We start from the raw sequence: 16,860 nt of genomic DNA, 5'->3' as shown, positions 1-16,860 counted from the left end.
TCCCACTCTGGTTTCACAGCTCCTATCAAACCAGTTCCTGTGACACTAGTTCCTTTGCTACTCCTACTCCCACTCTGGTTTCACAGCTCCTATCAAACCAGTTCCTGTGACACTAGTTCCTTTGCTACTCCTACTCCCACTCTGGTTTCACAGCTCCTATCAAACCAGTTCCTGTGACACTAGTTCCTTTGCTACTCCTACTCCCACTCTGGTTTCACAGCTCCTATCAAACCAGTTCCTGTGACACTAGTTCCTTTGCTACTCCTACTCCCACTCTGGTTTCACAGCTCCTATCAAACCAGTTCCTGTGACACTAGTTCCTTTGCTACTCCCACTCTGGTTTCACAGCTCCTATCAGAACCTCATCTTCTCTCTGATACTTTTGGCCGACCGCCACACGTTGATAGCCTCCCTACATGGAGCTAAGATGGATTAGAAGTTCAAACTAGTTCCTAGAGAGCTCTAGTGTGTCTCTAGGGTTGTGTTACCGTGTGTGTAGGGGTTGTGTTACAGTGTGTCTAGGGGTTGTGTTACAGTGTGTCTAGGGTTGTGTTACAGTGTGTCTAGGAGTTGTGTTACAGTGTGTCTAGGGGTTGTGTTACAGTGTGTCTAGGGGTTGTGTTAGTGTGTCTAGGTGTTGTTACAGTGTGTCTAGGGGTTGTGTTACAGTGTCTAGGGGTTGTGTTAGTGTGTGTCTAGGTGTTGTTACAGTGTGTCTAGGGGTTGTGTTACAGTGTGTCTAGGGGTTGTGTTACAGTGTGTCTAGGGGTTGTGTTACCGTGTGTCTAGGGGTTGTGTTACCGTGTGTCTAGGGGTTGTGTTACCGTGTGTCTAGGGGTTGTGTTGCAGTGTGTCTAGGGGTTGTGTTACCGTGTGTGTGTTACAGTGTGTCTAGGGGTTGTGTTAGTGTGTCTAGGGGTTGTGTTACAGTGTGTCTAGGGGTTGTGTTACAGTGTGTCTAGGGGTTGTGTTGCAGTGTGTCTAGGGGTTGGTTACCGTTGTTGTCTAGGGGTTGTGTACCGTGTGTCTAGGGTTGTGTTACCGTGTGTCTAGGGGTTGTGTTACCGTGTGTCTAGGGGTTGTGTTACCGTGTGTCTAGGGGTTGTGTTACAGTGTGTCTAGGGTTGTGTTACCGTGTGTCTAGGGGTTGTGTTACCGTGTGTCTAGGGGTTGTGTTACCGTGTGTCTAGGGGTTGTGTTACCGTGTGTCTAGGGGTTGTGTTACCGTGTGTCTAGGGGTTGTGTTACCGTGTGTCTAGGGGTTGTGTTACCGTGTGTCTAGGGGTTGTGTTACCGTGTGTCTAGGGGTTGTGTTACCGTGTGTCTAGGGGTTGTGTTGCAGTGTGTCTAGAGGTTGTGTTACAGTGTGTCTAGGGGTTGTGTTACCGTGTGTGTGTTACAGTGTGTCTAGGGGTTGTGTTGCAGTGTGTCTAGGGGTTGTTACAGTGTGTCTAGGGGTTGTGTTGCAGTGTGTCTAGGGGTTGTGTTACCGTGTGTCTAGGGGTTGTGTTGCAGTGTGTCTAGGGGTTGTGTTGCAGTGTGTCTAGGGGTTGTGTTACAGTGTGTGTCTCTACTGTCTGCAGGCGGCGTGGACAGGGAGGAGGACAGCAGTGTGATCCACTACGACGATAAGGCCATCGACCGCCTGCTGGACCGCAACCAGAGCGCCACGGAGGACACGGAGGTCCAGAGCATGAACGAGTACCTGAGCTCCTTCAAGGTGGCGCAGTACGTGGTGAAGGACGAGGACGAGGCGGTAAGAGGAGCACGACGACCCCTACCTGATCTTAATGACGTGTGTCTGTGCCGTCAGTCGAGGCAGCTGCTGGCGGGTTACTGTGATAGTCAAGGTTTACTAGGTTAGCAGCACCCATAGCTCCCGCTACGTCCCTCTGGTTAACTGGACCTCGTCCCCCCCAGGAGGAGGAGGTGCAGAGGGAGATCATCAAGCAGGAGGAGAGCGTGGACCCGGACTACTGGGAGAAGCTGCTGCGCCACCACTACGAGCAGCAGCAGGAGGACCTGGCCCGCAACCTGGGCAAGGGCAAGAGGATCCGCAAGCAGGTCAACTACAACGACGGCTCCCAGGAGGACCGAGGTGGGAACCGCAGACACACACGTAGGGGACGCACACTCGACACGCACGCAGACACGCACGCAGACACGCACACTCACCCCGCGCCCAGAAGCACTCAACGCACACGCACTCATACACACTCATCCACACTCATCCATGTGCACACACTCACAGATGCACCAAAATCAGACGTGCCCACACCAAGCATGAACCTGCTCACAAGCCAGTTAATTCACCTCTGAGCTTGACTCCACTACCCACAATGCCTACATTACCCACAATGCCTACATTACCCACAATGCCTACATTACCCACAATGCCTACATTACCCACTGGCTCAGAGCTGCAGGGAAGTGTGTGTGTGTGTGTGTGTGTGTGTGTGTGTGTGTGTGTGTGTGTGTGTGTGTGTGTGTGTGTGTGTGTGTGTCCAGCTGTCTTCTGGGGGGAGGTTAGGTGGGACCATGAGGCCCGTAGTTCAGACCAATAGAAGCTGGGGAGGGCTCCACCGGACACCTTGGTGGGGAGGGGAGGAGGAGGAGGAGGGGGGTGGTGGAGGTGAGGAGGAGGAGGAGGGGGGTGGTGGTGAAGGAGGTGGTGTTGAGGAGGAGGTGTTGAGGGTTAGGTTAGGCTGGGTCTGGGTTAGGGTAGGTGGGGTCTGGGTTAGGGTAGGTGGGGTCTGGGTCTGGGTTAGGGTAGGTGGGGTCTGGGTCTGGGTTAGGGTAGGTGGGGTCTGGGTCTGGGTTAGGGTAGGTGGGGTCTGGGTCTGGGTTAGGGTAGGTGGGGTCTGGGTTAGGGTAGGTGGGGTCTAGGGCTGTCAACGAATATTCGAAGTTCGAATATTCGTTCGAAATGTATCCAAAAACGCGAATTCGAACGTGAAAATTAATATTCAAATGTGAAAAAACACTCCCGCGGTACAAGCGCCTCTATCTGCTTTGTGAATGAGCCTCTGTCTGTTCGCGATGTCCCTCATAATATTCGAATGTGAAAAAACACTCCCGCGGTACAAGTGTAACAGACTAGTATTGTGAAGAGCGAATGTATTTTATCCCCTCGGGGTTTCCGTACTTGGATATAGGTATTCCAGCTCGGCTATGCCATTCAATAAGCATCCGAAGTAGAGCTCAGGGAGCTAGTAGTCTGGCTGGTGAAAGCTGCTATAACGCAATGTTCTCGGCAAAGTCCGAGACAGCTTTTTTTTCATGAATCCGAACGGTGCGTAGTGCTGGCCCTTTCGCTGGCATGGTGGAAGACGTAGGCGACATGCATTTTTTTCTTTATCGATTTTAATAGGCCTTCTCGATAAATGGTAAGCAAAGCAAGGAACGTTACCACTAGCATACTTTGTAACATTCAGAAGCGGGCGTCTTCTTCAGATTACTATAGTTTGCGCGCTTGCAGGTGTGGTGGTGAAATGCAAGCGATACAAAGTTGTGGCTTTTCATGATTAGGCCTCCACGTTACTGGGCTGTTTATAGGATATATATATATCCCACTAATTTGAACCATGGTTTTGTCGCATTATTGACATATTGACGGCAACTGCGTAAAATAGGCAACCAGATATTCGAATAGTTCGAATTCGTGTTTTTTTTCCAAACGAACATTCGAATGTCATTTTTGAGAAATTTTGACAGCCCTAGTGGGGTCTGGGTCTGGGTTAGGGTAGGTGGGGTCTGGTCCAGCAGGTCAGGGTGGGTCTGTCCTAAAGGGTGTGTCTCAGTGGGGGTCTGGGTCTGTCCTAAAGGGTGTGTCTCAGTGGGGTCAGGGTGGGTCTGTCCTACAGGGTGTGTCTCAGTGGGGTCAGGGTGGGTCTGTCCTAAAGGGTGTGTCTCAGTGGGGTCAGGGTGGGTCTGTCCTAAAGGGTGTGTCTCAGTGGGGTCAGGGTGGGTCTGTCCTAAAGGGTGTGTCTCAGTGGGGTCAGGGTGGGTCTGTCCTAAAGGGTGTGTCTCAGTGGGGGTCAGGGTGGGTCTGTCCTAAAGGGTGTGTCTCAGTGGGGGTCAGGGTGGGTCTGTCCTAAAGGGTGTGTCTCAGTGGGGGTCAGGGTGGGTCTGTCCTAAAGGGTGTGTCTCAGTGGGGTCAGGGTGGGTCTGTCCTAAAGGGTGTGTCTCAGTGGGGTCAGGGTGGGTCTGTCCTAAAGGGTGTGTCTCAGTGGGGTCAGGGTGGGTCTGTCCTAAAGGGTGTGTCTCAGTGGGGGTCAGGGTGGGTCTGTCCTAAAGGGTGTGTCTCAGTGGGGTCAGGGTGGGTCTGTCCTAAAGGGTGTGTCTCAGTGGGGTCAGGGTGGGTCTGTCCTAAAGGGTGTGTCTCAGTGGGGTCAGGGTGGGTCTGTCCTAAAGGGTGTGTCTCAGTGGGGGTCAGGGTGGGTCTGTCCTAAAGGGTGTGTCTCAGTGGGGTCAGGGTGGGTCTGTCCTAAAGGGTGTGTCTCAGTGGGGGTCTGGGTCTGTCCTAAAGGGTGTGTCTCAGTGGGGTCAGGGTGGGTCTGTCCTAAAGGGTGTGTCTCAGTGGGGTCAGGGTGGGTCTGTCCTAAAGGGTGTGTCTCAGTGGGGGTCTGGGTCTGTCCTAAAGGGTGTGTCTCAGTGGGGGTCAGGGTGGGTCTGTCCTAAAGGGTGTGTCTCAATGGGGGGTCGACGTCTTTAACAAACACTGCATCTAATTCCTGCTTGCAGCGGATTGGCAGGACGACCAGTCGGACGGCCAATCAGATTACTCCGTGGCGTCGGAGGAAGGAGACGAGGACTTTGATGAGCGGACAGAAGGTAAGCAGAGGTCCTAGCACCTGCAGCACCTGCAGCACCTGGTGCAGCAGCACCTGGTGCAGCAGCACCGTCCTACAGGCCCGCCGTTATAGTGTGTAGTGGTGTGTGTGGTGTGTCTAACGCGTGTGTGTGTGTCCTCTGCAGCCAACTCCCGCAGGCCGAACAGGAAGGGCCTGAGGGGCGATAAAGACAAACCACTGCCCCCCCTGCTGGCCAGGGTGGGCGGCAACATCGAGGTGAGCTCCTGCTCCTCCTCCTTGCAACACTTACTTAATCGTAAAGAAATGAATAGTACATTTGTAGCTCGTGCAGTTAGATTGTTGCTAGTCGTTAGCTGTGTGCTAGCCAGCCGTGTGCTAGCCACCCTCCTGACCTCTGACCCCACCAGGTGCTGGGCTTCAACTCGCGGCAGCGGAAGGCGTTCCTGAACGCGGTGATGCGCTACGGCATGCCCCCCCAGGACGCCTTCACCACCCAGTGGCTCGTACGCGACCTCAGGGGCAAGTCTGAGAAGGAGTTCAAGTAAGGACCGCCTCCGACCGGTTTAACGCACGGGGAACCAGAGGAAACCGGTTTAACACACGGGGAACCAAAGGAAACCGGTTTAACACACGGGGAACCAGAGGAAACCGGTTTAACACACGGGGAACCAGAGGAAACCGGTTTAACACAAGGGGAACCAGAGGAAACCGGTTTAACACACAGGGAACCAGAGGGAACCGGTTTAACACATGGGGAACCAGAGGAAACCGGTTTAACACATGGGGAACCAGAGGAAACCGGTTTAACACACGGGGAACCAGAGGAAACCGGTTTAACACACGGGGAACCAGAGGAAACCGGTTTAACACACGGGGAACCAGAGGAAACCGGATTAACACATCGGTAAATAGATCAACCCGGTTTAATACAGAGTAACCAGATCAAACCGGTTTAATACGGAGTAACCAGATCAAACCAGTTGAATACGGAGTAACCAGATCAAACCGGTTCCCTGTAGAGCACCCAGAGTGGAGTGACACTAATGTGAAGTGAAGGCGTTGCCCTCGCAGCGGGCCGGGGGGGGTTAGCCGTCACAGCCGGGTCAGAACCCCCTCTGGTGACATCACTAGTGGGAGCGTTCTCTAACCCCCCCCCCCAGGGCGTACGTCTCTCTGTTCATCACTAGTGGGAGCGTTCTCTAACCCCCCCCCCAGGGCGTACGTCTCTCTGTTCATCACTAGTGGGAGCGTTCTCTAACCCCCCCCCCCCCCAGGGCGTACGTCTCTCTGTTCATCACTAGGGGGAGCGTTCTCTCACCCCCCCCCCCCCCCAGGGCGTACGTCTCTCTGTTCATCACTAGTGGGAGCGTTCTCTAACCCCCCCCCCCCCCCCCAGGGCGTACGTCTCTCTGTTCATCACTAGTGGGAGCGTTCTCTAACCCCCCCCCCCCCCCCCCAGGGCGTACGTCTCTCTGTTCATCACTAGTGGGAGCGTTCTCTAACCCCCCCCCCCTGTCTGCAGGGCGTACGTCTCTCTGTTCATCACTAGTGGGAGCGTTCTCTAACCCCCCCCCCCAGGGCGTACGTCTCTCTGTTCATCACTAGTGGGAGCGTTCTCTAACCCCCCCCCCCCCCCAGGGCGTACGTCTCTCTGTTCATCACTAGTGGGAGCGTTCTCTAACCCCCCCCCCCCTGTCTGCAGGGCGTACGTCTCTCTGTTCATCACTAGTGGGAGCGTTCTCTAACCCCCCCCCCCCCCCCAGGGCGTACGTCTCTCTGTTCATCACTAGTGGGAGCGTTCTCTAACCCCCCCCCCCCCCAGGGCGTACGTCTCTCTGTTCATCACTAGTGGGAGCGTTCTCTAACCCCCCCCCCCCCCCCAGGGCGTACGTCTCTCTGTTCATCACTAGTGGGAGCGTTCTCTAACCCCCCCCCCCTGTCTGCAGGGCGTACGTCTCTCTGTTCATGAGGCATCTCTGCGAACCAGGCGCCGACGGGGCCGAGACCTTCGCCGACGGCGTTCCCCGGGAAGGGTTGTCACGGCAACACGTCCTCACACGCATCGGCGTCATGTCGCTCATCCGCAAGAAGGTAAGGTCCTCCCCCTCCTCTTCCTCCTCCTCCTCTTCCTCCTGCTCCTCCTCCTCCCCCTCCTCCTCTTCCTCCTCCTCCTCCTCCTCCTCCTCCTCCTCCTCCTCCTCCTCCTCCTCCTCCTCCTCCTCCTCTTCCCCCTCCTCTTCCTCCCCCTCCTCTTCCTCCTCTTCCTCCTCCTCTTCCTCCTCCTCCTCTTCCCCCTCCTCTTCCCCCTCCTCTTCCTCCTCCTCCCCCTCCTCTTCCCCCTCCTCTTCCTCTTCCCCTTCCCCTTCCTCTTCTTCCTCCTCCCCCTCCTCCTCCTCCCCCTCCTCTTCCCCCTCCCCCTCTTCCTCCTCCTCCTCCCCCACCCCCTCTTCCTCCTCTTCCTCTTCCTCCTCCTCTTCCCCCTCCCCCTCTCCCTCCCCCCTCCCCCTCCTCTTCCCCCTCCCCCTCCTCTTCATCTTCCTCCTCCTCTTCCTCCTCCTCCTCCCCCCATAGAGAACACGTCATTAGCATTAGCGTCATTAGCACCGGAGACTTCCTGATATAAAATAAAGAGTATTGATGTACAACCGAGAGGTGGGAGGCGGGGCAGGAGGGAGGGACGACCAGATGTACCGAGATGGAGGTCCTCCTGCTAGGACCGTCTGGGGGTCCCCCTTTCTGGGGTCCCCCTGCTGCCCCCCTGCTGACCCCTGCCCCCCCCCCTCAGGTCCAGGAGTTTGAGCACGTGAACGGCCAGTGGTCGATGCCCTGGATGGCGGAGCTGGAGGAGAACAAGAGGGCCGCCGCCGCGGCCGCCGCCCTGCCCGACTCCCCCGGGAAGACCCCCTCCACCGGGACCCCCGCCGACACGCAGCCCAACACCCCCGCCACAGGTACGCACACCCCCGCCACAGGTACGCACACCCCCGCCACAGGTACCGTACCCCTGCCACAGGTACGCACACTCCTGCTACAGGTACACATACCCCTGCTACAGGTACACACACCCCTGCTACAGGTACACACACCCCTGCTACAGGTACACACACACCCCTGCTACAGGTACACACACCCCTGCTACAGATACACAGACCCCTGCTACAGGTACACAGACCCCTGCTACTGGTACACAGACCCCTGCTACAGGTACACAGACCCCTGCTACAGGTACACAGACCCCTGCTACAGGTACACAGACCCCTGCTACAGATACACAGACCCCTGCTACAGGTACACAGACCCCTGCTACAGAGACACAGACCCCTGCTACAGGTACACACACCCCTGCTACAGGTACACACACACCCCTGCTACAGGTACACAGACCCCTGCTACAGATACACAGACCCCTGCTACAGGTACACAGACCCCTGCTACAGGTACACAGACCCCTGCTACAGGTACACAGACCCCTGCTACAGGTACACACACCCCCGCAACAGGTACACACACTCCCGCTACAGGTACACACACCCCCGCTACAGGTACACACACCCCCGCTACAGGTACACACACCCCCGCTACAGGTACACACACCCCTGCTACAGGTACACACACCCCTGCTACAGGTACACACACCCCTGCTACAGGTACACACACCCCTGCTACAGGTACACACACCCCTGCTACAGGTACACACACCACTACTACAGGTACACACACCACTACTACAGGTACACACACCCCTGCTACAGGTACACACACCCCTGCTACAGGTACACACACCCCTGCTACAGGTACACACACCCCTGCTACAGGTACACACACCCCTGCTACAGGTACACACACCCCTGCTACAGGTACACACACTACTGCTACAGGTACACACACCCCTGCTACAGGTACACACACTACTGCTACAGGTACACACACCCCTGCTACAGGTACACACCCCTGCTACAGGTACACACACCCCTGCTACAGGTACACACACCCCTGCTACAGGTACACACACCCCTGCTACAGGTACACACACTCCTGCTACAGCTACACACACTCCTGCTACAGGTACACACACTACTACTACAGGTACACACACCCCTGCTACAGGTACACACACCCCTGCTACAGGTACACACACTACTACTACAGGTACACACACCCCTGCTACAGGTACACACACTCCTGCTACAGGTACACACACCCCTGCTACAGGTACACACACTACTGCTACAGGTACTCACACCCCTGCTACAGGTACTCACACCCCTGCTACAGGTACACACACTCCTGCTACAGGTACACACACTCCTGCTACAGGTACACACACCCCTGCTACAGGTACACACACCCCTGCTACAGGTACACACACTACTACTACAGGTACACACACCCCTGCTACAGGTACACACACTACTGCTACAGGTACACACACTACTGCTACAGGTACACACACCCCTGCTACAGGTACACACACCCCTGCTACAGGTACACACACCCCTGCTACAGGTACACACACCCCTGCTACAGGTACACACACCCCTGCACACGCTCCTTTAGGTGTGTGTGTGTGTTCGCTCATGGTCTGCTTGTTCTCACAATGTCCCTTCAGTCGACGAATCCAAATCGGACGAAGCTGGCAAGGAGGGAGAAAAGGAGGTGAAGAAGGAGACGGAGGGAGAGAAGGAGGTGAAGAAGGAGACGGAGGGAGAGAAGGAGCGGAAGGAGTCGAGCAAAACAGACGAGGTAAACATCGGAGCTCCCCCACCCAACTGTGGTTTGTTTAGATGGTACGGCCCGGGGGGAGGAGGTGGTACGGCCCGGGGGGAGGAGGTGGTACGGCCCGGGGGGAGGAGGTGGTACGGCCCGGGGGGAGGAGGTGGTACGGCCCGGGGGGAGGAGGTGGTACGGCCCGGGGGGGAGGAGGTGGTACGGCCCGGGGGGAGGAGGTGGTACGGCCCGGGGGGGAGGAGGTGGTACGGCCCGGGGGGGAGGAGGTGGTACGGCCCGGGGGGGAGGAGGTGGTACTGAGCGTCCGCTGTGACCCCCAGGTGATCTCCATCCCTGACGACGAGGAGAAGACTCCGCCCTCAGCGGCCCGGGAGGAGAAGGACGAGGAGGAGAACGGCGAGGAGCCCATGGAGACGGACAAGCTCAACGGAGAGGTGGTGGCGGAGGAGAGCGAGGAGAAGAAGGACGAAGAGGTGGAGGAGGAGATGGGGGAGAAGAAGAAGAAGGAGGAGGAGAAGGATGTCTCGGGGAAGGCCGTGGAGGCGGGAGAGAAGGAGAAGGGCCCTGAGGCCGCGACGGAGGAGGGGTCAGAGGTTAAGGCCGACGAGCCCGAGGTCAAAGGTGAGGCTGCTCTCCACGGTGATCACCAGGTTCATGTTTACACGGGCACATCAGCAGTGGCATTAACCTGTCCGTCTGTCTGTCCGTCCCTCTAGCTGAGGACAAGAAGGAGGACAAGGTGGAGAAGATGGACACGACTCCTGCAGCAGAAGACAAGAAAGGTAGGAGGAGCAGCACCTCGGGGGGGGGGGGGGGGGGGGGGGGGGCGAGAGACTGAACATCCCCACACACAGAGGAGTGTGTCAGACGGCTGGAGTGGTCATGGTAGTGGCTCTTATTGGAGCCCCACAAGGGGGTGGGTGTGTGTGTGTGTGTGTGTGTGTGTGTGTGTGTGTGTGTGTGTGTGTGTGTGTGTGTGTGTGTGTGTGTGTGTGTGTGTGTGTGTGTGTGTGTGTGTGTGTGTGTGTGTGTTCCAGCAGAGGTCAATTAACACTCTCCTCCCCCCCCCCCCCCCACAGAAGACAAGGATGTGGAGGAGGTGGTGAAGGTGGAGGAGGGGCCAAAGCTGCAGAACGGGGACAGCAGTAAGGAGGGCGGGGCCACAGGGGGCGTGGCTGCAGTGGGCGGAGCTACAGGGGGCGTGGTCTCTGTGATCTCAGAGGAGAAGAAGAAGGCCAAGACCCGGTTCATGTTCAACATCGCCGACGGAGGCTTCACAGGTACACACACGCGCACACACACACGCAGAGGTATGTACACACTAGGGATGGGCACGAGTAGTCAATTCCAAACTCGAGTGATCGACGGAATTCCTCGAGGATCAATCGAGTACTCGTTAAAACAAATCTATTTTTAGAATGCAACGCATCTGCAGCAGGAATAGGCGGCAGGCCCGATGATGAACGGCAATATTACCAACCAAACATGTAATGCTTATTCTCCATCAAAACACTCAGAGTTATCAGAGTATTCATTATTTATTTTTGCGTTCAAAACACATTTTCCTTACAAAATAAATATGCGTCTCACAATTTAAATCACGTCGAACCAAGGCCTGTAACAGTTTAAAAAAACAAACTAAACAAGTAGCCTAACCATTGCAAATAATTTAAAGCTGCAAATAAAACGGCAGCAAATGGACTATGGAAATACTCAGCGTTGTGATCTTCTCTACACGCCCGGGATTACAGCTGCGTCTTGCGGCGGTGAAAATAGCCGACACACTTGGTTGCTGCGGGTCTGCTTTCCCGAACTCACCGTTGTGTTTCAGGAGCATATGCTGCCGCATGGTACTCGTAGTACTCTGGTAGCTCGATTTCGCTCGGCATATTGTACATTTCACCTTATGATCTCCTATTTCTTTAAAGTATTTCAATTCTTCGCTGCGCTTTGCTTTAACCGCCATCTCTTAACTTTTTGAATTCTGGCGTGCCTGCACACGGCACGGAACGCGCCACACAGAAATGGATACATTTAATTTGCTTTGTGCCCACGGCATGCGTCAGTGGCGCAGACAGAGAATTGATACATTTGCTTCAGAAAACTTTGTTTGTGTGTGTATATGCAAACTCGAGTTTGCCTGTCCACCAACCGAGTTCATTTGTAACGAGGAGTACTCGAGTAATCGATTTCTCACGCCCATCCCTAGTACACACGTATATACGAACGCACGGATATACATATACACATGCCCATAAATAAGCACATGCGCATGCATACAGATAGGGCTGCAGCTATCTAATATTTTAGTAATCGATTATTCTACCGATTATTCCATCGATTAATCGAGTAATCGGATAAAACATACATTGCTTAATTGAAAAGTAATTATAAATAAACATGAGAAAATAACACAGGTCAATTAATAATGAACAACCAATTTGTTTCCTTTTTTTGAAAAATCAATTTTTTTTATTTCAAAAATGCATGGAGTAGCAAACCATATTTTCTACCAAAGTACCAATTTAGTTACTTTCCCATTCAGTCGGCGGTCTGCAGAGTAGAATGGTGTTTTCTGTTGAGATGCTGCAGCATGGACGTCGTGCTGCTGTGGTACGCCAGCTCGGTCTTGCAGTGGACACACACCACGGTCTTCTCATTAATGTTCAACGTGAAATGATCCCAAACCTTGGACATTCGCTGTCGCTTTCTCCTGCCCGTTTGGCTGTCCTCACTATTTTCGCTCATGTCTTCCATTTTAGCAAGTGCTAATGTTAGCCCCTAAACAAGTCAAAACATGCCACGTCTGTCCGTTCTGTGGGTGGCGTATGCGCCGGTTGTGTCACACTAAAAATTGTCCGTGCGGAAAACTGTGACCTCAGCTGTAAAATTAAATAAACGATGACTCGAGGCAAGAAAAATTCATCAATCCTTTTTTGTAATCGAATTATTCGAATCAATCGATGAATCGTTTCAGCTCTACATACAGACGCACACATGCATCTACACACACATTCACCCCCTCACCGAGTCTCACCCTGTCTCACTCTCTGCAGAGCTGCACTCCCTGTGGCAGAACGAGGAGCGTGCTGCCACGGTAACCAAGAAGACCAACGAGATCTGGCACCGTCGCCACGACTACTGGCTGCTGGCCGGCATCATACAGTATCCTTTACTACCGGGAGTGGAACCCCCACCTCCTCTACCACTGAGTCACTAGCGGGACTGGAACCCCCACCCCAGGCCTGCTGGTGCCTCCTCTACCACTGAGTCACTACCGGGAGTGGAACCCCCACCCCTTTAGATTAGAAGAAACATCATCTGAGGCCGAAGTAAACGTCTCAGATCAAGAGAGGAATCCTTCAGAATATGAACAGCGTGTGTGTGTGTGCTTCCAGATGTGTGCGTGTCTGTTGTTTCCATGACTCCTCCCGCCCCAGACACGGCTACGCGCGCTGGCAGGACATCCAGAACGACGTCCGCTACGCCATCCTCAACGAGCCCTTCAAGGGCGAGATCAACCGCGGCAACTTCCTGGAGATCAAGAACAAGTTCCTGGCCCGGCGCTTCAAGGTGTGTGTGTGTGTGTGTGTGTGTGTGTGTGTGTGTGTGTGTGTGTGTGTGTGTGTGTGTGTGTGTGTGTGTGTGTGTGTGTGTGTGTGTGTGTGTGTGTGTGTGTGTGTGGGGTTAACTCAGTCAGGCCTCTGTAGGACGGCCTAATGAGTTCAGTCAGTGAGTCGTTAAACTCACTCGCTCTCCATCCTCACTGAGCGGTGTGTGTAGCAGTGTGTTGGTGTGTGTAGCAGTGTGTTGGTGTGTGTAGCAGTGTGTAACCGTGCCCCCCCCCCCCCCCCCCCCCCAGCTGCTGGAGCAGGCCCTGGTGATCGAGGAGCAGCTGCGCCGGGCGGCCTACCTCAACATGTCGGAGGACCCCTCCCACCCGTCCATGGCGCTGAACACACGCTTCAGCGAGGTGGAGTGTCTGGCCGAGTCCCACCAGCACCTCAGCAAGGAGTCCATGTCCGGGAACAAGCCCGCCAACGCAGTGCTGCACAAAGGTGAGGCCCGCCCCCTGACCACGCCCTGGGGCCCCGCCCCCTGACCGCCCTGGGGCCCCGCCCCCTGACCACGCCCTGGGGCCCCGCCCCCTGACCACGCCCTGGGGCCCCGCCCCCTGACCACGCCCTGGGGCCCCGCCCCCTGACCACGCCCTGGGGCCCCGCCCCCTAACCACGCCCTGGGGCCCCGCCCCCTGACCACGCCCTGGGGCCCCGCCCCCTAACCACGCCCTGGGGCCCCGCCCCCTGACCACACCCTGGAGCCCCGCCCCCCCGCTGAACACGACCTGGGGCCCCGCCCCCCCGCTGACCATGACCTGGGGCCCCGCCCCCCCGCTGACCACGCCCTGGGGCCCCGCCCCCTAGGGTCAGTTATATAAGGTAAGGAGGTTAAGCAGAAAGGAGCGCCGGTCTTCATGAGTCAGCCCCCCCCTCTCTCTCTCTGTGGGTGAGAGCCCCCCTCACCCCCCCCCCCCCTCAGAGAGCCCCCCTCACCCCCCCCCCCCCTCAGAGAGCCCCCCTCACCCCCCCCCCCCCTCAGAGAGCCCCCCTCAGAGAGCCCCCCTCACCCCCCCCCCTCAGAGAGCCCCCCTCAGAGAGCCCCCCTACCCCCCCCCCTCAGAGAGCCCCCCTACCCCCCTCAGAGTGCCCCCCTCACCCCTCCCCCCCCCCCTCAGAGTGCCCGTCTCACCCCTCAGAGTGCCCCCCCCCCCCCCCTCAGAGTGCCCGTCTCACCCTACCCCCCCCCCTCAGAGTGCCCGTCTCACCCCTCAGAGTGCCCGTCTCACCCCTCAGAGTGCCCCCCCCCCCCCTCAGAGTGCCCGTCTCACCCCTCAGAGTGCCCGTCTCACCCTCCCCCCCCCCCTCAGAGTGCCCGTCTCACCCCTCAGAGTGCCCGTCTCACCCTCCCCCTGCCCCCCCCCCTCAGAGTGCCCGTCTCACCCCTCAGAGTGCCCCCCCCCTCACCCTGCCCCCCCCCCCCTCAGAGTGCCCCCCCCCCTCAGAGTGCCCGTCTCACCCTGCCCCCCCCCCTCAGAGTGCCCGTCTCACCCTGCCCCCCCCCCTCAGAGTGCCCGTCTCACCCCTCAGAGTGCCCGTCTCCCCCCTCAGAGTGCCCGTCTCACCCTGCCCCCCCCCCTCAGAGTGCCCGTCTCACCCTGCCCCCCCCCCTCAGAGTGCCCGTCTCACCCTGCCCCCCCCCCCCCTCAGAGTGCCCGTCTCACCCCTCAGAGTGCCCGTCTCACCCTGCCCCCCCCCCCCCCCTCAGAGTGCCCGTCTCACCCTGCCCCCCTCCCCCAGTGCTGAAGCAGCTGGAGGAGCTGCTGAGTGACATGAAGGCGGACGTGACGCGCCTCCCGGCGACCATCGCCCGCATCCCGCCCGTCGCCGTGCGGCTGCAGATGTCAGAGAGGAACATCCTGAGTCGACTGGCCAGCAGGGCGCCGGAGACACACCCCCCGGCCCCGCCCCCGACGCACACACAGCCTCAGGTAGAGCGCACAACACCACAACACGACACCACAACACAACACACCCCCCGGCCCCGCCCCCGACGCACACACAGCCTCAGGTAGAGCGCACAACACCACCACACAACACAACACAACACACCCCCCGGCCCCGCCCCCGACGCACACACAGCCTCAGGTAGAGCGCACAACACCACAACACAACACACCCCCCGGCCCCGCCCCCGACGCACACACAGCCTCAGGTAGAGCGCACAACACCACAACACAACACCACAACACAACACACCCCCCGGCCCCGCCCCCGACGCACACACAGCCTCAGGTAGAGCGCACAACACCACAACACAACACACACCCCGGCCCCGCCCCCGACGCACACACAGCCTCAGGTAGAGCGCACAACACCACAACACCACAACACACCCGCCGGCCCCCCCCACCACGCACACACAGCCTCAGGTAACACAACACACCCCCCGGCCCCCCCCACGACGCACACACAGCCTCAGGTAGAGCGCACAACACAACACCACAACACACCCCCCGGCCCCCCCCCGATGCACACACAGCCTCAGGTAGAGCGCACAACACCACAACACCACAACACACCCGCCGGCCCCCCCCACCACGCACACAGCCTCAGGTAGAGCGCACAACACAACAACACAACACAACACACACCCCGGCCCCCCCCCGACGCACACACAGCCTCAGGTAGAGCGCACAACACCACAACACAACACCCCCCCGGCCCCGCCCCCGACGCACACACAGCCTCAGGTAGAGCGCACAACACCACAACACAACACAACACACACCCCGGCCCCCCCACGACGCACACACAGCCTCAGGTAGAGCGCACAACACAACACCACAACACACCCGCCGGCCCCCCCCACCACGCACACAGCCTCAGGTAGAGCGCACAACACAACAACACAACACAACACACACCCCGGCCCCCCCCCGACGCACACACAGCCTCAGGTAGAGCGCACAACACCACAACACAACACCCCCCCGGCCCCGCCCCCGACGCACACACAGCCTCAGGTAGAGCGCACAACACCACAACACAACACAACACACCCCCCAGCCCCCCGCACACACACAGCCACAGGTAGGAGCGTGCGCACACACACACGCACGCACGCACGCACACACACACACACACCGTACTTTGTTTGCCGTGGAGGTCCAATCAGAGACTGACGTTTCCTTCCTACTTGTTTCTTTGCAGATGTCTCAACAGTAGCCTACTGTTTGCCCCGCCCTCACCTCGTTAGACCCCGCCCTCCTTGCCTCAACATTCCTTATTGGTGCACAGCGAATGATGGACAGCTCGCCGCTGACCCCACAGACACGTCCTGTTCAACTTGGATTTTTTTACTATCGTTTTGGAATCCAAACGGACTGGGCGGAGCTACGGCGGCTAAGCCCCGCCCCCTCCATCCACTCTGAGGCTTTGACTCAAAAGCTATTATTTTTATTTCTCTCCTTTTTTCAAGTTCTGTATTAATATTATTGATATAATGTTATTATGATGGTTTTTTTGGGACCTAAATAAAAAATGTAATAAAGTGTAGCGTGTGTTTTGTTACTTGGTACAGAGGGGGGGGGCTCTAGAGGGAGGGGTCATTGGGGGCCCCAGGGTGGTCCCCCTGACCCAGACCTGCTCTTGCTGACCTCTGACCTCCGTCTCCTGGATGAGTGCTTGGTGCTGAATGGGGGTCATGGATCCTTCGGTCAGGGTGGCTCCGTCCCTCCAGCTGTGGCTCCGCCCCTCCA

The 16,860-nt window shown here is 57.3% G+C and overlaps 1 protein-coding gene across 5 annotated transcripts in view; it reads left to right on the top strand.

Moving 5' to 3' along the window:
• chd4a (chromodomain helicase DNA binding protein 4a) overlaps positions 1-16,657 on the top strand; it is a gene marked incomplete at its 5' end in the record, with an annotated part of 38,029 nt that extends 21,372 nt beyond the window's left edge. For 2 of the 5 annotated variants that reach the window (XM_030347337.1, XM_030347336.1), the window contains 16 exon segments: positions 1,584-1,756; positions 1,921-2,098; positions 4,744-4,833; positions 4,978-5,069; positions 5,222-5,355; positions 6,761-6,905; positions 7,600-7,765; positions 9,424-9,557; positions 9,863-10,163; positions 10,259-10,324; positions 10,622-10,822; positions 12,599-12,707; positions 12,983-13,115; positions 13,405-13,600; positions 14,900-15,090; positions 16,313-16,657. In XM_030347337.1, the coding sequence (XP_030203197.1) occupies positions 1,584-1,756; positions 1,921-2,098; positions 4,744-4,833; positions 4,978-5,069; positions 5,222-5,355; positions 6,761-6,905; positions 7,600-7,765; positions 9,424-9,557; positions 9,863-10,163; positions 10,259-10,324; positions 10,622-10,822; positions 12,599-12,707; positions 12,983-13,115; positions 13,405-13,600; positions 14,900-15,090; positions 16,313-16,327 (2,324 nt within the window). 5 annotated transcript variants of the gene reach the window in all.
• Positions 16,658-16,860: the final 203 nt, after the last annotated feature.

Source organism: Gadus morhua, chromosome 22 (genome assembly GCF_902167405.1).
Source record: "Gadus morhua chromosome 22, gadMor3.0, whole genome shotgun sequence".
Lineage (NCBI taxonomy): Eukaryota > Metazoa > Chordata > Actinopteri > Gadiformes > Gadidae > Gadus > Gadus morhua.
This window is presented reverse-complemented; position numbering and strand designations above follow the sequence as displayed.